At 35.6% G+C, this 24308-nt stretch overlaps 1 protein-coding gene across 10 annotated transcripts in view; it reads right to left on the bottom strand.

The window, feature by feature from the left end:
* The window catches only part of C2H8orf34 (chromosome 2 C8orf34 homolog), a 150280-nt gene that overhangs the window by 97238 nt on the left and 28734 nt on the right, over nt 1-24308 (bottom strand). For 6 of the 10 annotated variants that reach the window (XM_064706195.1, XM_064706196.1, XM_064706200.1 and 3 more), the window contains 2 exons: nt 19012-19140; nt 5241-5269 (listed from right to left, as the gene is read on the bottom strand). In XM_064706195.1, coding sequence (XP_064562265.1) covers nt 5241-5269; nt 19012-19140 — 158 coding nt within the window. Of the gene's footprint in view, nt 1-5107; nt 5142-5240; nt 5270-17250; nt 17327-19011; nt 19141-24308 lie in introns of those variants that run through there. The other 4 variants (XM_064706203.1, XM_064706204.1, XM_064706202.1 and 1 more) reach the window with 4 other exon arrangements.

The raw sequence follows: 24308 nt of genomic DNA, 5'->3' as shown, positions 1-24308 counted from the left end.
TTCTTCAGTGAAATTGTTCATAGGCTACTAAAGGTATTTCAAACACAGTGTGCCTAATTAGGAGAGATATATTTCTATCATTTAATGAGTGAAAATTATAGGAAAGCAAATCCTTGGCTGTTAGCTAACTTAGTGCCCCAATAAATATTCCTGCCATAAAAGAATGCTTTCCAAACAAAAAGCATCTGGAAAAAGTACAGCACACTGACTAGGTAGCCTAGAAACCATATTTTATCTCTTTCCTAAAAACAAACCACTTTTGAAAATCTCCTCCTAATTGAAACAGATACAGTAAAAGCAGTTTGAAGTAGAGGCCTCTATTGAAATGAAAGTAACAAACAAAAACAACCAAAAAGAAAAGTTGCAAAGTGCTTTCAATATGACTATATTTACCCTCTGACGACACGCTACAATTTTGCTGAGCACAAGAACCTCTATTTTGAGAGTCAAATGTAATCCAGGTCCTGGATCTGACTCATTCACCCTTGTTCTTTTGTTTTGCTTTCTGCAATGTGCCTGTGATTGTTTTTCCACACTCCACTCCCCATACCTCTGTCCATATTTCTCAATCACTTGACTGTCTAATTCAATTTTACACAATTTTTTTTTTTTCTGCAAGGACCACTGATAATTGAATCCATGGCATCAGACGTTTTAGGATACTTAACCACTGGAGTTGAGGTTTTTTATGTACTTACAAATACCTGTTTTGTGCCTCTATTTGGAGCTGTGGCATAGTCAAGTAATGTACACTAGATGACAGTCACCTCTGGGCACTTGACAAGTGTAAATTATCACAAGTGTAACAATTCTTTTGAGCTTAGAAAAAAGGTTGTTTCGCTGCTCATAATGCCTTCATTACACAAGGTGCTTACATTAGTTAATTAACCATCTGGCCCCTTCTGAGATTTATTACTGTTATTCTAGTTATTTTATCCTGTCCCTTTCTCCCTAGGATAGTTTCTAATAATTAATAAAAATTGTTCCTGGAACGAGTTAGTTAGAATAACTTGCACTGTCAATCTTGCTAAAAGCTTTCAGTCCCTTAAATGAAAATGCAAAGCACCAAAAAATTTGCCCATAAGTTTTTCCTGACACTATACACTGCAAAATCAACATATACATAAGTAGAACATGCACTCTGTGACTGTCTTCACTATGCTAATTTCTTTTGTAGGCATTTTAGGGATAAAGTAGCACTTTCATACTCTACTTAACAGAAATGTAATTTACATTACACAGTCGTGCTTTGCCCCACTTTATCACCTTACTTTCCTTTTTGAATTGTGTTAGTTCAGTACACTATGGTTTCACTGACCTAATTTATTGTCCTCCTTTCAACTACATAAGCAGCCTCAGTGAAAGCACCAAATGGCGAAGCAGAGACAGCTCTATTCAGAACACCAGGATGTTCATTTGGCAGTCTGTTTCAAAGGCCTGAAAAATACTGAGACGAAGTATTGTGTTCTCAAGCAAGATGTTATAGTTTCAGTTGGTTTTTTTATATAAATTTAGAATCTTAATTGATTTCCAATTTATGTTCATCCATAAATAGCAGAAGATATTGACAGTGACATTAACGTGCACAGAAATATTTTCAGTACAGGTAGGTATTTAAATCTGCACTAAAACAAAGAGGACTATTTCATGGTGCAGTCCAGGTGTCATCCACTTATCCACATCAGTGGCTACCAAACTCAAGCTCCCTTTATGTGGAGAAAAAGAGAAGAAGGGAAAGACTGACAGACAGCTGATTCTACTCTTCACACTGGGCTGAGATGTGGTTGCTGGATGCAACGTCTACCTGAGAGGACAGCATTTGTATATCCATTTATTTACACATCACTTAAAAAGTTTAGTATTCCTATTTTCTAATATGGATTTGAAGGGAATCTCCAAAGTGAGAAATACTTTGGGATGAGAAGAAATTTGTTTATTTTTATGACTTAAGAATAGTCGTTTGCTGTATTTTATTAATTGTAACCTGTTTTCATTTTAGAATACTACATATGAGAAGAAAGTATGCCCTAGCCAGCATAGAAAAAAAATTAATATTAACATTGAGGGTCAAAATTTACTATTCATTTTCAGATCTTCACTTAGGTCTAACTCTGGATCTCTATTCCTTCATTATCTCCCACTATAGATCACTGGGAATTTCAGACAAATGTCACAATCTTATGACAGGTTTCACTCTTCAGTGTTTTCCTCTAGAGTATTTTTTTTCAGCCTAGAACTGTGTGAATATTTAAAAAAAAGGCAAACATCCTAGCTCTTCTTTGTTTACATTAAACCCTTGACATTATGCATAGAAGTGTGCAGGTTCCTAAAATCCTGCAATAGTTTCTGTTCAGTGGCAATGAGGGTGAGTCAGTTCAGAAATATGTATTATATTAAATCTGCATTTAAAAATACGTGACTGACAAGGTATCCCCTCTTATTTCCTTTCCTTACACAGTGTACTTGCAGTGCCAGTTTCTGACTTGACATAGCTTCCATGGCCTAGAGACAGAGGCTGAATCATCAAGAGAGACAGAACACCTCTGCAAGCCTGAAGTAAATGAAAAAGAAGGTAATCACTACAATAAACCTATTTTAATTGCAGTAATTTTAGGATTTTTTTGGCTTTTTTTGCAAGGTTATCAGTAAACTCAGAAATTTTAGATGATTATGTCAAACTGAAAAATTCCATATTGACTGAAAGACTCACCTTGTGTGCCTGTATTTTCTCTATTACTGCCTCGGACAAAAGCTCTAAGTACTGACAAAAATACTAGGAGATATTTGGCAAGAATCCATTTAAATGAAACACTCTTTCACAAAAGTGATTCAGAGCAAACTGGTTTTCCAAATCCAAATGCTAGAGTAACTAAGCAACTAACTAATTAACTGGATTACTTAGAGGGGGAGTTACATCAGCCAAAAATGCTGATTAAGTACTCCCCTGACAAAGGCAGCTAGAGGTTACTGAACTCAGAAAGAAATATTTTTTTTGAAAAAAGACAATCAGAAACAAAAATAAAGAATCAAAAATAAAGAAACATACATATGCATTTTCTGTTTTCTCTAGATTCACCATCTAAACCACAGATAAAACAGGATAATTATGGGCTCTTGTCATAGTCTTAGCTCCCCAAAATACTCCTGTCCATGAAGACAGTAAAGCAAGGAAGAGCACACAGAAGAGGTTTATATGTCTCTCATAACATCTCTGCAATGCTGATGTTTTGCTAGAATGCAATGCCAAGTTTGGCCATGCTGTTCTAGTCCAAAGACATGCTCCTCATGAGTTAAATTGTTCATCCAAACCATAGATGAATGTGATTTCAAAAATTCTTCAGTGCTGCTACAGTTTAGATAAGGAAGCTCTAGTATCAGCAGGTATTAAAAATTTAAAACTTGACTGCATTTATACCTGAAAAATAAACAGCACATGTGAACACATTCATGTGAAATAGAACCAATTCTCTTTAATGTTAAAACAAGTATTTTCAGGTTGTCTTTAGCTGCTTTTGGCCCAAGACAAATAATACATGAAGAAACAAGTCACAGGAACATTTCAGGAATTAGCTTGTGTAAGGGATCATTCCTAGGAGGCAGAATTCCACAGAATGCTCCTGGCCATGCTTCTATTCTTAAAACAGACTAGATTTTACATTAATTAAAAATCCTTAAAGGGTCAAACAAGAAATAGAAATGAAGTCCACTGAACATCATGGAGGTAAAAAAATCCCTCTTCTCTAAATCTACGTTGAAAGCATGCTGAGCTGTACTGCACAACTGGTGCATGTTAGAGAGTTTAATTGTTTGGGGATTTTGTAGAAATAGCTTTTGATTTCAAGAACATTCAATGTATTAATTGAATATATATAACCTAATTTCAAGTTTTTTTTTTAATGCCTACCACCCTCCAGTTTTAAATTATAAAAAAATAAAGTATATAGTAACAAAAAAAACCTGACTCTTCACTCAAACTGCATCCTGTGGAAATTTCCCAATTATGTTCTCCAATCCAGTTTTCATACTAAATAACTAAATTTAAAAAACATTAATGTTTCTGAACAATAAGATATCATAGTTTTATAAAAACCAAACCAACCAGAAATTATTTGCTAAAATATTGTATGTGATATCAGGCTCTAGCCTAAATTGTCTTCTTCCTCCCTCACAGAGTATCTTTTAGGGTTTTTCCAACAACAAAACCATAACAAATTGAGTTCTTAAGTATTCTTAGAGGTGAGGGTTCTAATGGAAGGACTTTCTAATTGTTTTTACCATCACCATTACCTTCTAAGCCCAGTTACGGAAACAGTGGGAAGACTTCAGCCATAGTTTGGAAATGGCAGCCACAGACACACTTGACTGCATGGTAACATTCATCAGTCTTACCTAACTGGCCTTCCTTGAAGAACTCAGTGAAGGTATTTTATATGACTTGTGTCAGATGGATTTGTGTCCTCATTTTACCAACAGAAATGAAAGTTATTTAAAAAAACAAAGTGTTCTATATTAGGCATAATTCCTGTGTCTTATGTATCTTTTGAACTCATTTTCCTGACAGCAATGGTTTCTGACACCAAGAACACAATGCAAGTTTCTTGGCACAAGAAGCACACTGCTGCTCACTGCTGGGAATAGGGAAAAAATTGGTTCTGTTTCTGTAAGTACTTAAATAAACCTAGCTTGATTACTCTTTCCATGTAGAATTTATTTCATCTTTAATTAAAATTCATGTTAACTGTGTAAGGTATCAAAAACGGCCAGAACTGAAGACACCATTTTTGCATTCAGCAAGCAGGTAAAGACTGATCTTTATGCCTTGTGCATTCCTGAGTAAATATGGGTAAAAATAATTTCTAAGTATTCTCACAAATCATATTTGGAAATACAGAATTTTATTTCATTAATAAAAGGTATTCAAGGCTAAATGTTTCTAAGAAGTAGGCAAAGTAATCCAACAGACTATATTAAGCAAAGATGGTGTCAAGTTCAAAAGCATTTCCATGGTCTCACCAACAGTCTCTTAAACTCAGTCATTTTTTTTTTTCCACACTTGAAAGCTCATCCTTGGTCAAGATCTTAATGTATCCACATATACTGTACTTACCCATACAGCTTTCCATACCAAATTTCTTCTGAACCTAAAAAACAGAGGTGTGTATGCCAGGACAGTGGCATGTGCCTTATCATAATCATCTGTCTCTTTGTATTGCTCATTAGACATCTTTTATCAGTCTTACCTTATCAAGTTCATCAGAAATAGCAATGCCTGAAAACAAAACAGATTGAAAAACAAATTCAGAAAAATGCTTTCTACATGTCTTTTACTACAATAAGTAAAAGTAAGGTTAGATCTGAAAACTATACATACTGCTCTCTGCATGCTGCTGTACCATGTATCATATTTTGTTCCATTAGTGAAATTGCCTGGAAACAATACATTCTTCATTTTCCTCAGCTGCAATATTATCAAAATGACTTTTCAAAAAACTATGGAAATGAAAATGGCAGATGTGCCAGGAAAGTGACAACAAATTTAAGCATACATTTATCTGCTTTCTAAAATTAAATCAGCAATATCAGATTAACCAATGGACACCTTTTTTATGCAAATCTCATCATGGCCAGCATGCATAACACATTATACTGCAATTACAAGGCAATATGTACATTTCTCTTATCTCTTTCTTCACAATACAAAGTGGAAATGATCCTATAAAACCAGGTGGAACTTCAGAGAATAAAGTAAAATTTCTCAATAGAATGCAAAGTATTTCCTAAATCCTCTGAAGAAGAACTTGTGAACAAGAAATAAATCCTCTGAACAAGAATTTGCTCATATTTTCTGCAGATGCCTGCCCAAGGTTTCCCTATGCTTGCTTCCATCATGCTTCAATTATTTCTATTCTGCAGCACAGTAAATATGCAGAGTTGGTCTCAGAACTTTTAACTTTTTACAAACATCAGTATATCACAAGGAGTGCTCAAGTCATCATATATATATAATTCTACCATGCTGAAAACTCTGACAGATTGGAAGCAAGCATCTCTTAGAGCTTTATGAGATTTGGTAAGAAACATTTCCAGATTAGAACTTCAAATCCAAAGAAAAGTTTCTCCTGGTGGTGAAAATAAGTGAAATACATAAAAACACTTGAAAATTGTTTTCAAATCATACCATGTTATCAAGACACCTTCTTTGACAAAATGCAAGAGATAATATTGCAAGATATGCATTATCAGCTGAGTAGAGAGCTGATTTTACTCTTAATAAAATCACACTAAAGAGTGCAGCAGTATAAGCTAATATGTAAGTCTGTACATATATAAGTCTACACTATTTGATATATCATAACTACATGAATTCTTTGGGGGTTTTTACTGTACTTTTCATCATTAACTCTATTTGGCTACCTCTCAGTTTTGATGAATTCCTTACAGCAATTTCTCCTTTTAAAGGAACAAAGCTCTAAGAGAACTGCAATTGTAATTTAAATGCCTCATCAACACCTAAGACATATGACAGGAGTTAAATATATATTTACAGTAATTCAATAATACTAAAGTGGATCAAATTGAAAAAGACCTATTTTGACTAATCCTTCTATCCCTCACTGCAATTAGACAGTTTTTAATAACTTCAGATTATTATTTAGCCCAGGCACAATACTAATGCCCATAGAGTATAATAGCCAGGTTGCATCAACCAGACTTAAAGGTGCTATGAATTTCTTCAATCCCAAATGGAGAAGATAATTTCACTCTTGGAGGTAGTAAAAACCTAATTCAAGCTTCTTTTCACCTCATCTCTGAAAATCCAGCTATCATCAACCAGCTCTCCATCACATGGATGCATTTTGCATAACCAAGGTCAATCCATTCTACAACCACATAAACTCTCTAACAGTCAAATTAATTTTTCTTAGCAATTTCCCATAATGTTAATATAGTTCATTTGGTTTTGATGCCGACTTATTTTCTCATATTGAAGATTGGGACCCTTTTCTTCTGCTTTCACATATCCCTGTGAATGGGTATTTGTAACTTGGGAGTGGACAGGACAATTTTATCCTGTGTTGACTCACCCCTTAAAATACTTTTATTTTCAAGTACGGTAAAAGAAAATATAAAAGGTAATCCTATAATTTCCAAAAATCTGTTCCAAAAAATGCCAAATGTTTTTTGCTACCCATTTGCCTATGTTGCCTGTCAAAGATCAGTACTAAAAGAACAAAGTAGCAAAAAAAAACAGTATGGAAAAAACCAGTATGCACTACTATATGTCTCACTCAAAAAGCTCTACTAACCTCTCTGATTATATTACATAAAAGACATAAAATTTTAAAATACCCATAATCTAAATGAGTGTGCTTTTTGTAAAATGGTTTGTGTAAATCCTATTGCTCCCTAGAACTTACTCTGAATTTAGAGAAGACACTGAACTGAGTAATTGAATTGCCCAGAATGCCTCAAATTTATTCTTTACTAAATTGGAAACAGTAGCAAGACACTAAAATGAACTGTATCTTTCAGACAAGCATGTAAAGAAGCTTCTGAGGACACGTTGCCAAAATAAAATTTTACAAACTTAGAAATCTTTGATCTTTGCAACCACAGAATTAAACCTGTAAACTCTTTTTAGCTCTCTCTCTTGATAATGTGGCATCAAAGGAAAAGAAAAAGGATTCTGTGGAAGAAACTTTTTTAAGGAGCTTGTTGCAGCAATCTTAGCACAGTGATTCTTCTGGAGGTGGTATTTACCATGTCAGTCACACAGACCTTTTTGTTGTCTTGAGCCTCATTAATATTAACAGTACTCTTTTAGTCACTGATAACACAACTCCATTAGCAGAGACTAGGATAAAGAATCCCAAAAAGCGTTGGATATAAAAACACTTATTTCATTCCAAGACACTGCTGCACCACAGTGAGTGCGCACTGAACTCCTAACAGTTTTCTTTGCAATTGCCGAACTCACAGAATGTCTTGGCTGACTGAGAGGAGGGAGATTTGCACCCTATGAGCAGTAGACAGAAAATCCCAACAGCGATATAATTTTTCGGGTGCAGATGTCAGGTGGAATAATATGTACTCCAGTTTTCACAAAATAATCCCTCAAAAAATTGAAACTCTTGTATATTTACCATAACATTAAAAAAAAACAAAACCCAAAACTGACCAAAGAAACCTTAATTCCGAATCCTGAGAACAAAACTAGAGACAGTCACCATTACAGTACAGGAGTATTTAGAATTCCTGTTAATTTCTTAACCCTTAGCAGACTCATGACTTCAGCAGTCAAATAGGTTCCTGTCAGTTACTTTATTTTCAAATAATACACTGACAATTTAAAATAGTTGAATTTCAATAAAGAAATTGTAACAATGGTTGCTGTCTCTGGTTCATGTAATTGCTAGTAACAACATCAGCATTTTTCAAAAAGAAAAACCTTATGTCACTTCTTTGTATAGGTGACAAAAAGTAATTGATTATGCTCTCTGCACTTTCTATAATTGTTTTTATTTACCTTTTATATATTCTAAATAGGAAAACAGCATTATAAAATCACAGAACACTAGAGGCAAAGGGAATGCCCATTCCATGAAAACAGTAAATGGAAACAACACTGCAATTTTAAGTAAAACATTCATAGGTATAGCCAAAATGCCCATACACTAAAAACTTTCAATCTGACAATTTAGTCACTTCTTCAAACTGTAACCTTTTCCATCAAAACTTAATCCTAATCACAAAAAAACTCTTAACACCAGAAAAACTGACACATCTAGTTTATTCAACCTTAAATCCTATGGCTTTGTTAGAATAAAAGTTACTATGAACAACAATTTCTGACTTCCCCCAGCTTAGAGTATTTAAAGCCTGACTCTGCATGATGGTGAATGTAGAGAATGGAAGTTTTAAAGCTGCATCATCATTGCCCTGCTGCAAGACACCAAGCAGCAGATAAGAAGTGGACTGTTAAAAACTGCTCTCCTGCCTTTGTTGGGAGAGGTCTTCTGATGTCAAAAGCAAATCCTCCAGAAATAAAGGAGAGTGCTTTACCTTTACTTTTACAGCAGCTGTTTCTCACAGACAACATTTGCCATAGTTTTATATCATAATGTGACTGACAACTATACAACAGACCAACCACTCTTACTAACCATTACAAATAAAGGGGTGAGAAGTTTGCTTCCCAGCATCAGCTAAGGCTCATGGGCAAGGTTTAACACGGTAATTATTTAGGTAACTAGCTGCCTATTTAATGTCTTTAAAAAGATCCTCCCTTTTACAAGTAATTACTGGTGCTGAAATTTGATCAGGCATCACAAGTATCCAGCCAACTCAGTTGTGTGGTGAATTACAAAGACAAATTCAGGGCACTTGTTTCTACTTTAGGATGGTAACAACACTCTGTGCTGTAAGGGTGCTGAACAATGAAATAATTGGTATGAACATGTTTCCACAATCCTTCAGAAATTTTCCACAGCCACAACTACTGCCATCTCTGATCAGCAACAAATCTGGAGAGGAGCTGTTAATGCTAACACAGCCTCTCTCAGCTGGAACACTCATTCTGTCATTAGCTTGGTTTCTGAAGAGGACTGGAAGAACAATGTACTGTGATTGCAAGAAAGGTTTGGCATGCTACAATTAAATGAAATCTATCTAACAAAGAATGTAATAACAATGTAATTTATTAACTTATAACTTATATTTATTAACTTATAACTTACATCCTGTAACTTATTATATTTTAATTATTATTATCATGTCTACTTTAAGCAGATTGCCTAAAAAGTGTATCTCACACTGTATTAGCCATTTGCCTTACACATTTTTAATATTTAAAACACTAAATCAGTTGTTTGTCCTGTCTCTTAAAATTAGCATGGATTATTAAAACCATTTTTTACATGGCCATTCCAGTCTTCTATCCATTTGACAATCTGCAGCAGCACAATGGTAAGTATGGAAAAATAAAGATGTAAATTAATACAGTGTTACAGCATCTTCTCTGATGTAAAAGCCACCTCTCAAAACCTTTGCATTATATTTTAATAAAATAAAATCCTTCTGAGTCTAGAATGAGAATCTTCCACAGTACAGGTTTTCTGCTTAGGACATTCTGCTTCATTTCTAGCTTACCGAGAAATTAACTTTCTTTCCAAAGAAAACTGAACATTGTTAACAATTCCATGAGTCCTTAAAATGCCTAGCTTTTGCAAATGCTTCTTGGCAGAAGAGCTTTATTTGTCCAATACCTAATTTCTCCACTCAGCGATATTATTTCTCTTTGAAAAGTGATTTTTAGACTTTGATGTTCTCAATTCAACAGCATAAAATCAATTTTCAAAACAAAAGGCACAACACAAGTTCAGGTCTTTCTCAAAAAGAACAACTGACAACATCTACATGGACTTGTGCAGGGCATTTGACATTCTTCCATACAAAATCCTTGTCTGTAATCTGGAGAGACATGGCTTTAATGGGTGGATCACTCAGAGGGCCATTGCTGGATGGCCACACTCCAAAGAACAGTGGCCAATAGCTCAGTGTCAAAGTGGAAACCAGTGGTGAATGGCATTCCTCAGAGGATGGTATTAGAATGGGCGCTGTTTATTTTAGTAACATGGACAGTGAGGTCAGGTGCACCCTCAGCATGTTTGTTGATGACAATCGAGCTGTGTGATGCAGTTGACAGGCTGGAGGGAAGGAATGCCATCCAGTGGGACCTTGGCAGGCCTGAGAGGAGGTGGGATGGCTGTGCCAACCTCATGGAAGTTCAACATGGCCAAATGCAAGGTCCTACACCCGGGTCAGAGCACTCCCAACACAAGTACGAGCTGGGTAAAGAATGGACTGAGAGCAGCCCTGGGCAGAAGGACTGCTGAGTGTTGGTAAACAAGAAGCTTGACATTACTCTGCAATGTGCACCTGAAAGGTGCACCCAGAAAGCCAACCCCACCCTGGGCTGCATCAAAAGCAGTGTGACCAGCAGGTCAAGGCAGGTATTCTCTGCCTCTACTCCACTCTTGTGAGACCCTGCCTGGTGTGTCCAGCTCTGGAACTCCCCAAAAAGCAAGGGCATGGACCTGCTGGAGCAAGTCCAGAGGAGGGTCACCAAAGTGCTCAGAGGGCTGGAGCACCTCTCCTGTAAGACAGCCTGAGACAGTTGGAGTTGCTCAGCCTGGAGAAGAGAATGGTCTAGGGAGACCTTACAGCACCTTCCAGTACCTAAAAAGGGGCTACAAAAAGCTGTAGAGGGACTTTTTACAAGGGCATGTAGTGATAGAACAGCTTTAAACTAAATGAGGCTGTGTTTAGATTAGATATTAGGAATAAATTCTTTACTGTGAGGGTGGGAAACACTGGAACAGGTTGCCCAGAGAAGCTGTGGATATCCCATCTCTGGGAGTGTTCCCAGGTTATGTGGGGCCTAGAGTAATTTGATCTAGTGAAAGGTGTTTCAGGTCATGGAAAGGGGTGGAACTTTAAGGTCCCTTCCAACTCAAACCATTCTATGATTCTACAAAATGGCAAGGTATAAAATGTCTTATTGCTGCATTATTCCTGATCACCTGTACTTAAAAGTAGCTTAAAATCTGGCAATATTTTCATATGCTATACACACCTGAAATTACAGATCTGGAGTTCTGGTAAGAATGAAAGTTTTGGAACATCAGAGATATCTAATATTTTTGTTTTTATTTGTGGTCCTTAAATAATTACAGGAAGAAATAACACATAATAAAAATTTGTTGAGGGGATTTTTCAAGACTTGCATTTTTCTAAACACACAATATACACCTGAGAAGACTTATGGGCATCCAATCATAAGAAAATAAAATGCTACTACTTTAATATATGCCAGACTACTATTATTTAACTCAATATTCAAGGAAATATTTATGCATTTTCCTAAACATCCAGAAGATGGCCACAGAGCTCCCAATAGCCAGTTTTCCTACCTGCCAAACAAAGCTTTCTGGATTTGACACATAGCTTTTGACATTTAAAGTTTAGACATACTAAGACAACTTCAATGCAGCTCTGACTAACTTGACAAAATTCATTCTCAGGATCAGTCCAGGCCAGGGAACTTCTGGATGGCTGGACTGTCAACCTCATAGTGCATATCACAGGTTCTGTAACAAACTCCAGGACAGAAATAGCATTCTTATTCTACCATTACTAATCCTGCAGTTTTGAGCACAAACACAGAAATATTGTATCATGTACCAACTGTCCAGTAGTTCACCGCCCCATGCATTCTCCAACTCCAAATTCTCAGGGGAAGCTTATGTTGTTCTTACTGGTGGGACAGGCCATCTTAGATATACTTGCATTTCCCACGGCAAAACCTTGTGCCGTACTGCAGCAGGCAGCAGTGTATGTTCTAGTCCCCGTACCCCAATGAAACATGTACTGAAAACAAGGAAAACTGAAGCTCTTTCACACCATTCTTGGATTATAAAGGATATAAAATGGTTGCTCTAGGTCCATCAAACAAAGTATTCCTTCTCCCAAAAAAGTACACAAAAACCTAAAAATCTCACTCATTTCTGTGCAGGAACTTTAAAATATGTTTGTCATTGACTGTCATAATAGGCATTTTTATAATATTCCTTTACCTACAGAGAGTCATTTTACTACTTTCCTCCAGTAGTAACTCAGAGATTTTCTGTGAAGGCATATTGAAATGAAATCTCAGAGTTTTTACCGATGAGGGCTGTATGTCCTCGTTATTAAGCAACTTTAAACTTTTTGTAGTGGTATCCATCTTGAACAAAGATAATATTCCTCCTAACACTTGGCCATATTAAAACAAGAGAAACTGTCATCTTCAAGGCACCACACATCAACACAGGAGCACAATATACATCTTATACATCTTATACAATATACATGTTATAGCTGCCATCTAGAAAACATGGATTTAATCCCTCCTCCTCGTACTGGCTTTAAAAAAAAGATAAAAATAATTAATCCCTAGCAAAAAAATCTTTGATTTATACTTGTAGAATACATATATCCAAATTTCTGAGTGGCTCCAATGGAGAATACAGGTTTCAGGATTAGGTTTAGTGACTAATGAATTATGCAAACACAGAGAAATAAAATGCAAAGTATCCAACAAATACTATGTCCCAGAAACTCTCCTTAGGCCATGGTCATCTCAGAAGAGAATAATCAAAACTGCAGAACTCTTTAGGGGAAGGTGTACACTGCAATAGGTGGGTTAAGATGGGTAATCCACAACACTCAGTAGCCAGTATGTATTATTATTCATGCATCATACTAAAAGCAAGTGGATTTTATGGGCAAAGGCAGTATCAGATAACAGCTGTAGCACTGAGATAAAATTATCTTCCTTAAAGGTTTGATTGAGCTTATCTAAAAATGTTGATCTCAAAATAAATCACAAGCATTGATCTCATGCAAGAATAACATGATTTTAAAGTTCAGGCTGAAGAGAAGAAGGGAAAAATTCTCTACACGATGACTAGTCTTGTGGTTCAGTCAGCAGAAACATTTAGGGCTAGATGATCAACTGATATCAGGGAAGTCATCTTTATAGACTCTACGTCGATTTCAGATCATCAACTATATACAATTGAAAAAAATACAAACATGTTATGTTCTAAAACAATGCCCCTCATAAGGCAATCGACAAAAGTCTAGTTATGTGTCCTGAAGATGTGCATTATATAAGTTATATCATCATGATCACCACCATCAGAAATGTCTAGCTTCAATAAATATTAGTGTCATTCAAATAAAGTTCATTTTCCAAACCTGGAATATAAATCATTAATAGTTTCCTACAGTGTAGAAGCTTCTAAATGAAACCTCATTCTAATGTGTTTGTCAGAGACTACTAAATACATTCAAGTAGTTCATGATGTATATATAAAGCTTCTCACATCCCACATACTCACAGGTTCATCCACTAAACTGAGGACATGATTTTAGCAGTTTGTTAACATATTATGATTTGTTTAGAACTTGTTCTACCCTTCTAGTTATGAGATTTTTACTCTTGTTGCTTGTCTTCTCTGTGAAATATAAACAGAACATATGCTTTTACGTTTTACTATTTTATTCTTTTCTTAAAGAGGGAAGATCATGCTTGCCTTTCTTAACAAAATTATAAACAACATCAACTGATTCTAATATTATGATAAATAACTGTTTGAGATACTCTGGAGGGTCTTAGAGATCTCTTGTTGTTGAAGGTATTGAAGAGCCTTGACACCTGGCTCTAGGTGAGCCTGCCTGAGCAGTGGCGATGGATCAGATGCCTTCTGGAGCTCCCTTCCAACCTTAACCATTCTGTGATTCTATAATTCCTTATCATTTCCAGCAGTATCTCCTACTACATGGAAAACCACGGTTTTCTCATTTACTGATTGTTTACTGATTACTCCCCTTCAAAGAAATAAAAGAGGATTTTTCTCCTGTTGGTTGTACATAGATACCATTGTTTCTGGGATTCCCTGAAACTGACTTGGATTCATAGTTTTGCTTAATGTGAACTTATTACTATTTTTTACCTTAGAATATCAACTGAATTCAAGGCACAACAAATTTGTTTCTTCCCCTCTGATCTGAAGTGTACACCTGGCCTGAACAAGCATTTAAACACTACTAACAAAATGGCAGTTACCTTCATTAAAATGCTATTTGTGATTATGGAAGAGTACCTATCTCACAGCAGAAGATGTTTTTTTTCATCAAATACAGTTACCAGCACCTTCAATATGCACACATTTTCAATATGCACCCTAATCCTTAACTGTGCCTATAAAAGATGCAAAGTTGTTCATCAAGTATGCAGACTTCCCACCTAACTGCAGCATGATCTCAGTGATTTAGTCCTCAGTTTTCCCCTACTCAAAACTCTCATAATTCACTGGTTTCCATATCTTGTTATCTATTTTTCCATGCTCAGAAAATAGGGGAACGACAAAGGCAAGATCAAAGGCATTCATTAGCAAGATCCTTAGGCTTTACAGATTTTAATTCTGTTTAAAGGCAAACAGGCCAGAAGGTGAAATACAAGGGCATATATTTGAAACAGGATGGAATTTTTCTTCTTTATGATCAGCACAGGAAGAAGGATGACAACAATAAAGGTAGGAGACCTTGCAATAAAAGAAAATTAAACATGCACAAGGGAAATGCAGTATATTCCTGTAAATTGCTTTATAAACTAAAATCTTCCCTAAATAGATAACTTGATAGTTCCAAATCCAGTTCAATGACACACAGCTGATTGAAGAAGCAAACAAAATCCAGCTCTCCCATGTAGGTAAACCTCTGAAAAATTGTATACTTAAATCAGCAAGCTCCACCACACTTGGACCATAATTACAAAAATAATCTTCTCCAGACTCTCAAAACTCCTAAAATACTTTCAACTCAGAGTGTGGAGTCACTTGCTGGTTTCTCAGACCTACTAAAGCACAGAATTACTCACTCTTGACAGGGATTGGGAGAAAGGGTCCAAATAAAAGCAAGTTCAACCATCCCTAGTTTTAATCACTAGGGATGAATATAGAAGAGACCAGACATCTCTGTGCTCAAGTCTCACCTTCCAAATCTTACAGGCAGTTCTAATTTTGCATGAAGTGCACAGGTTTGTCTCAAAGCACGTATCTAGACTGCATAGTAAATGAAGCAATAGAAACTGGAATTTAATTCACAGGCTATGTCAGCTACCTAAAAGGCAACAAAGTCATGGAAACTCACTAAAAGATCCAGAGCTTATCTTTAAAATGTAAATAAATTCCAGGACTTGATGGAAAATTCATTTAACTTCAAACACTTCATTTCATGTGTCACTCTTCACTGTTGAAATACTGAAGGAAAAAAGAGAAGGTGCTGTAAAAAGCCATTAATAGTATATTTTGATCATTTGTGTACTCAGCTGTTGAGCCCAGTGTCTGTCCCACACCACTTCAAAATAAGATCAGTATCAAATGCAGCACTAAATGCATGGCATGCTTTTAGGAACAAAAGCACTAACTAGCCTGTCCGAAACAAGCTTCAAGAGAGGCAGATGTGGGATCTTGTGATGGCTTTTTTAAAATTCACCCCATGGGATGTTTCTTTGGATACAGCACAAAATGAGTTCCATGCACCTTATACTTTTAAAGTCCTATACCTTCTATCCATTGAAGCTCCCTAAGATCTCCTATGTGCAATCTAAACGCTATATCTGAGAGAACAGTAAAATTGATTTTCAAAATTCCACCTTTTCTCTATTTACAAAATTTTCACATTTTTCATTTTGATTTTTCAATACCAGGCTGACAGGTAAGAAATAATAGCAAAGATTTTTTTTATTTCTTGAAATGAAGTGAAAATCAGAAGAACAAACCCTGGAAACTAGGAGATACATCTTAGAATTAATCTGATGCAAGTGTTTAAATTATACCAACAAGGAAAAAGGTTAAAGTGCAGAGGAACTAATAACTATAAAAGAACATAAAAAGTCTTAAAAAAAGATACTATAAATACACTAGAAAAGGAGAACAAATTAAAATAAAGAACTATCATATCAAAGAGAAAGAAGCAAATACGAGATGATAGAAAGAATTCCCAGTGTTCAATACTTTCTCTGCTCCAGTCTTTGCAGGAAAAAAAAAAAAAAAAAAAAAAATCACCTGCAGCCGGATGCTTAACAGTAGTGATTTTAGGAGGAAAAAACTGCAAGCCAGACAAGGGAAGCTGAAAGATATGCTGGTGATTTATATATATTCAAATCAGCAGACTCTTGTGAAATTCATTCTAGAGCATTTAACTAACAAACTAACTGAAGAAACTTCAAATCCATTAGCAACTGCCTTTCAGGAACAGAGGCCAGAGAAGGACAAATACATGTCTTTGAAAAAGAAAAAGGGAAGATGTCGGCAACTACTAACTACCAAGCCTAAATCAGACAACAGCAAGAATCATAGACAAAGCTATTAAATAAATAATGTATCAACATCTAATGGAATAGAAAGGCGATAAGAATGAGCTGACATGAATTTATCAAGAATGAATCACATTAAATTAGTCTAATTGCATTCTCAACTGGGAAACTTGCCTAGTGGATAAGAAAAAGAAGCAGATGCAAAATACTCCAACTATAAGACTCTTTACTATCCTAGAAGATACTTCAGTAAAAAAAAGAGAATTACAATCTACGTGAAAACACTGCAAGGTAGAAAAACATCTGGTGGGAAAAAACACACTTACTGAGTAGCTTTCAAGGGCTGGTTGTCAGATCTGAAATGGGATCGTGAAGAGGTCTGACAATATTTCCATTAATGATCTGGATGAAGAAATAGAGAGCACATTCATGACAGTGAACTTATTTACAGGCTGTGAGTGATTTAAAGCACTCTGGGGGATGGGATTCAACTCCCATATCATCTTGACAAACCACCAGAAAGCATCAAGTACTAGCAAGAAACAGTGAATGTTTCATTTGTGAAATAACTATGAAAAACAAACTCCTACAATGGTGACCAGGTACATTCAGCCAGTCCAAGCGTAGGACCCAGCAGAGCTGCAGTTTTACACTCCATTAGAAAACTGGGGGGCAAGGAGAGGTATAGAATACTGCAAAATCTATTTCAGATATAAGGAAGTATAGGCATAGTTCTAGGTAAAAGTGGAAACTTCACAACATTCTGAAGGAAAGACAAAGATGTAAGATTGAAGAGTGGATTTAGGCATTAATTATTGAACTCTCACATCTGATTGGTCTGGATCTCCAGAGAGTGAATAGATAACCCTTTCTGAAATTCAAAACTTTGTTTCTGTATCTGTGCATAGCTTGGCTACAAGTCTCTGAAGGAGAAAAGCTTGAAAATGACACCCACATCCATCACAGTCAGGCAACAGTGAGGCTGCAAATCAGAGATGCTGACCAGAGCTGGTTTAGAGCTCCTCACAGGCAGACAGACCAATTTACTAGAAAAGTATTTCCAAAAAAGCTCTGTAACTAAAATAAAAGTTTGAAAATTGTTCAGAATATAACTGTTGTGATCAACCTAAAACATTTGGGAGAGTGTGATTTGGGAAAACTAGTTTTGGGTATTTGGCACAATTTGAAAAAATGCAAAATTAATTGCAAAACAAATCTTCTGTTCCTCATTCAGCTCACACTGACCTCACTATCTGTAAATTCTCCAGTGAATCAAGAACTTCCAGAGATAAAATTTCCTGAGAGAAGAAATAAATGTTTCTCACACAAATATCTCCCAGATCATGTCACACCTAGTTTTCATGTAGCATGGCAAAGAATACTTGTCATCATTTCATACTTTAAAAATTGTTAGCAGTTTTTGCTCCCACAAATGTATTTCAGAATTCTCTTCTACAGGAAAGAAAGCAAAAAAAAAAAAAAAAAAAAAAGAGCAACTATTCCTGATCATATCCAGTGAGATTCAGAGCTGTTCATTACACATGAGTGTTTAAGGGATAATACATGGGGTTTATTATGCAATAACTGTATTTCATGTTTCTGAGTACTTATTTGAGATACTTTAAAATATTGTAATATCTTCTGAAAACCAGAAGGTCAATGAAATCAAGGATACAAAATAGCTACATGTTTTTCAGTAACAGGTCTGAACTCCATCAACGAGGCTAAGGTTTTGCAAAGGTTAATCCATTTAACTACCACACAAAGGAGCAATCTTCCTGCTGCATGTTCCCACCATTTTCATTAAACCAGCCACTTGCATTGATCTCCTTGTGAGCTAATTCAGCTCACTAAACTGGTAGCAAACTAAAGTAAAAAAAAGAAAAAGGTGGTGCAGGGGTAGTATTTTCAGTTTCCAGGAGAGCTCCTGAATTATCTCAGACAATCTGTAAACCTTAACAGGAATTTAAGTGCTGATGTCAATGACCTTGGTCTTCATTGAGAGAAGACCACCTTCCTGATACATACTTCCAAATTACAATTCAGGCTGCATGGTTACATTAAAAAACTAAAATCAATCAACTTACTGCGAGACAGATTCTCAAGGGCTTTTCCAAGCTTTTTGCTCTCTTGAAGAATATGATTTAGTTCATCAAAATCATGGTTCTCCGGTTTTGTCTTCCAATCCCATTTAGGATGCTCTATTGACCTTGGCACTAAATATACACAGATATATAGATGAAGTTTAGATTTGGTAGTTCAGACTCCAACAGTAGAAAAAAATCTGCACAGTGAGTTTACAAGCCCAAGTGTCTTGGGTGGAAATTAGTTAACTATCCCTTTATTTTAATTGTTGGAAATATTTTCTTTGGTCCATGTGAAGTAAAAACATCTGTGAACAAATGCATACCTGAATTATTCTTGCAACAAATTAATTGGTAAACAGGATAATTAACATTCATAATTGAAAATAATAAAACTAATGTATAAAAATGTATTTAAAATACTGTACATGATGGTATCTAATTTACAACAAAAAAGAATTGTGTGGCCTAGGGATCAGTAAGAAAAAATGTTGAAAGAAAAATGAGTAACTTCTGACTTTGCTAGTTATTTTATCAAGAAGAAAAAATATTTTAGATACACCTTTTAAAATAACTTTTTTCTTTTTCAAAAATCATAAAGTTCATAAAAAACAGTGAAACAAAGAAAGTCCTTATCATGCATGTTGTACAGCCTCTAATCTTCATTGCACTACTTAAACAAACTCAACCTTTGGGAAGCACAGACCTGAGCTTACACTCTGCTGCTCATTATCTATTCCCAAAGCCTTTAATTTTAAAATAACAGTATCTCAACTGCTGAGCTAAGTTTACCTACAACAAAGAGGAGTATCTGAGATATGTAGGACACACAATGAACAGAGCTTCTTTGAACAATGTGAACATTTTGAACAATTTGTAGAAATGAAAACAAAAACAATGCCATTTCTGGAACTGCAGTTTAACATGTTCTTTTTGCCAGTGTTCAGAATTAAGTGAGCTGCTGCTTTTGCCAAGAAATGCAACACTTGGGTTGTCTCCAAACACAGCATTACCATGCTGGTGTGAAGATGATGGTGTCTAGTCCACCTTTCCACCAGAAAGGACCAGTTGCAATTTTACCAACCATCATTTACTAGTTGCTGACCATTCACTTAAAAAGAACTTCAACGAAAAGCCTAAAATATCTTGGCCAGCTTCAAAATTTTTGTTTACTAATTTGACAGCTGTCAACTAATCTATGGTTATAAACATCATTTTCACTACATGCTAAGAAGGCAACTTACAGACTCCTATAGATTGTGCTAAAAAGGTGGTTTCGTGATAATTTGGAACTTCAGACTGCTTTTATGATGGTATGGGGAAATCATGCTCAGACATCAAGTCTGCTAGCTATTACAAAATGTGTTAAATAACTTGGTATTGAAATTTGCCTTAATGCTGACTTTCCTCTGTGTGAATACATAATTTGCTCCACTTTGGATCAACTTCAACTTCCCCTTGCGGAGTTAAGTCAATAGTCACTTAAAGAAATGGGACAAAGTTATGCTGAAGTCCTTCCTTCACAAATAAAATTATTTTACCTCCTGTAGGCATAAACCAACTCATCCTCAAAACAGACATCTATGGAGAGTCTGACAACCCAGAGTACATCCTGATCTGTAATACCCACTCAGAAACCTGGCTGATAGGGAAGTTAATGTATTAGACTGCAATTACAGACATTCTCAAAGACAGAAGACAAAAGAGACATTTAAAAAGACCTACAGTGATAAGAATAGAAGGAAAAGGACATAAGAACTCTCAATAAGGACAAGAGAAGAGAGGAGCAAGTTGAAGTGTCAGAGTCTTGCTCTGCTCTGTGTCCAAAAAAGGCAAGTATTGTATTTCCTTCTAAGGACAATGGAAATAATGAGCTATAGTAGTTCCCAGTAAATACATACAGACTTTAAGGTATTAGAGTATGAATAGCCTCAACTCAGATGAGCAGCTTGTAATTTTTTGTTGATACTTACAAATTTCAAACACTACTTCATAATTCCCTGGTTAAAGAACTTCTAGACCAATTAAAAGTTACATAAATTCTTGTGTAAAAAAAGTTAACTCCATTCAAAGACTTTAGCATGTACAATTTAAACAGCACAACTTCAGCACTTCTCATCCTTTTTTTTTGCTTGTTTACAGAAAACAAAATGTTCCACCTAGTATTTTTTCAAAATTATTACTAACTGTAAATATAAATTTCTTAATAAACTAGAAAAGAAATTCTATAAAGAACTCTCTCTTTCGAGTCCTTTTGCAGTCATCTTACCATCATCCTTCTGTGTGCCAACTCTATATTCTACAGCAATCACTCATTAGCAGTATGACAGACTTTCTATGTTTATGCTGAACTTGTCACACCAAAAAATTGTCTCAGTACCACCAGAATACCAACAGGCAACAATTTAATACAGCGAAACCACAAAAAAAATTACCAAACCTTGGAGCTTCCAGATTGCAGAAAACTTCCACACGTCAGTTTGAAACAAAACACATTTTTTCAAAATAAAAAAGGACTTTTGAGAAACCATATGCTTGTGAAGCAAAATTTATCATGGGACATAAACTAGATAAGCATGATAATTTATCATGGGACGTAAGCTACTTGACAGCTGTGGAGTTTCCAGGATCAGCAGCTGCCCAGTATATGGACTGACTGACATGAGGAAAAAGAAAGTCTCAAGACTCTGGCTCTTGAAAAGTACGGACACTTGCTCAAGACAGTAACCTGGTTGCTCATTTCAGAGAAACGTCTCACAAACACAGGAAGCTTAGTCTGCAACTCACTAGATGAATAATGAGAAATCAGTCAAAACCATGGTGTAAATTTGCTATGCATGCTGGTGGACAATCAGCTGTGTTTTACTGAGCCATTTTGTACTTCAGTGAAAAGGTACCAAAATATATACACTGTCATGAATTATTTCTATGCCTCAATACAATTTGTTTCAACAATGATTTGGCTCATTCTAAGGAATCAAAACAGAGAAGTTAAACAGAATTAGAACTGACTGAAATTTTTATTACTTCTAGAGAAGACATAGTTCTTCCTACTTAACTAGTCTCTCAAATAATGAATGGATATTAAAACAACATCTATTTAGTAGAACAGTGTGGCACATGTTTGTTCTTTCAAGTTCATTTCCTTCTTGCTTACAGATTTTTTCAAAACATAAACCCTTCTCAGCTGTAGGATCAACAAGCACTGGTAATTTTTAAATGAATGCCTTTGTTGGAAGCATACAGAACTGTACAAACACCATATGACCCCTCTTAGGACTCTTCTCAAATACGTGATCCTCCTCTGTATGCACAAAGTCCGTCACTAATCGTTTACACGCATGTGTCACTACACACTTAGCAAAACCCTTTCATTACACTCTGACCTTCCTCCTTCTTTACTACGCTCACTCATTCCACAAAATCAATCAGTAATTTCAATTCTCTTACCACATTACACACTTCGACCTCATCTTTGTTATTTGAGAGATTTATATATTATATAACACTTCCTCTTAAAATAATATCCCTATAATTCAGAAGATTTATTACATCTACATTGTAGGATTTGTAAGATGTAAAGTTTCCCTTTAGGGAGCTGAAATTTCACCATCTCATCTTAGGAGAATGGACAGACACACTTACCAGTATTTCTGATTTTCTGGTGGTGTGTCCTGACAGTAAATGCACATTAATTTACAATTGTGTTATGAATTCTACCACAAATCAGCACACCTTTATTTTCTACTGGATGATGGTAAAAGGTCAATACTGGTTTTATCTACCCATACAAGTCTTTTCAATGCATGGTCTGCAGACAGAATCAGACCAATTTCTCATTAAATCCAACATTTCATTAATGCATTGTATGGCCATGTTACATCTCAAAGTACAAAAATATGTACATATAATATAAAATTCCTGTATATCATATAATAATATATATAATATAATGTAAAAATTACTCATGTATTTAAATCTTGCATTCAGGTTGGAGTTCTTTGATAATAAATCCAAACTGGTTTACATAGTATCTGGATATTAAAAGGCTAAAAGGATGATGGTTACAGTTCTAGACTGACTGAGAGCAACTAGAAGCATGCAACACTGTACTTGCATACGGGATGTGGTGAGAATGCTGAACTGAAGCAGCATGAAAGGATGATCTGTAATCTGATATAATATGGAGGTAGTGAAGAGATCAACCTACTTTGCCTAAAAGTAGCTTGCTAGGAAACAAAAAGTCTGTTTTACAAACTAGTTTGAAACTTCCAAATGTGTTTTTCTTCAGATACAGAACGTGATCATTTAAACATTTCATTTATACACACAAACACCTCTAGCTCCAAGTTTCTTCCTTGCCAGACAACAGCAGCAGCTTCTGGTTAACTCTGGTTTTGCACACACCAAACAAGTGGTCAGATGGCTTAGATATTAACAACTGTTTGTGTGTTCCAGGTGCACCTGAGATCATAACAGGCAGGAGGGAGTGGAGGTATCTTTCCAGTAAAAAAGTTGAAAGCATAGGGAAGAGACATTTGTGCAGCAATAATATGCACACAGCAATCGACATCACTCCGCTGAAGGAAAAAAAATATTTCCCTATCAAATAAATCGAATATCCTCATGTTCCCAAACATTCCTATGAAAGGACAGCTCTGAATAAATGTAAAAGTTTGTGATCATTTCAACCAGACAGTCACAAGACAAAAACCCTGAAACAGAACATAATAGAGTTGATGGACTCTATTAAATTTTGGGTTTGTTTTGGCACTTTGGGGGTGTGCTTTTTAGATTCTTGGGTGTGGGGATTTGTTCTTTTTTAAAAAAAACAAATATGAGAGTAAATCTTTAGTTCTACACAGGTCCAAAACTTTCTGTTTCTCAGATGAGTCCTTACTACCTCTTTGGAGACGCTTTGTGAAAAAAAGTACAAGAGGTAGAAGCTGAAGACACAAAACAAATGGAATATGGTGCGCACATTAGGACAGAATTCCTTCTAAACACACTTGTTTGCTGATCTGTGTAGTTGAAGGGGTACATGGTACCTGCTGATTTTGGCATAAACCAGAAAGAAAGGTCAAAAGCATATTTAGAATAAAAATCTATATATATACATTAATGTAAGAATATTGATCCATTTGGCAGAAAATAAGAGCTGCAAGGTATGGCAAAAAGGCACATGTCTGAAACCAATCTCTGCAACAGCAACTAAAAGAAAAAGTAGTTCAAATATACAAACTATTTTCAAAAAGTTGCAGACACAACTAATTGCAGGCGTAAGTAATGAAAAAATAGGA

The sequence above is a fragment of the Zonotrichia leucophrys genome, chromosome 2, assembly GCF_028769735.1.
Source record: "Zonotrichia leucophrys gambelii isolate GWCS_2022_RI chromosome 2, RI_Zleu_2.0, whole genome shotgun sequence".
Lineage (NCBI taxonomy): Eukaryota > Metazoa > Chordata > Aves > Passeriformes > Passerellidae > Zonotrichia > Zonotrichia leucophrys.
The sequence above is the reverse complement of the archived record's forward strand: the minus strand, read 5'-3'. Positions and strand labels throughout refer to the sequence as shown.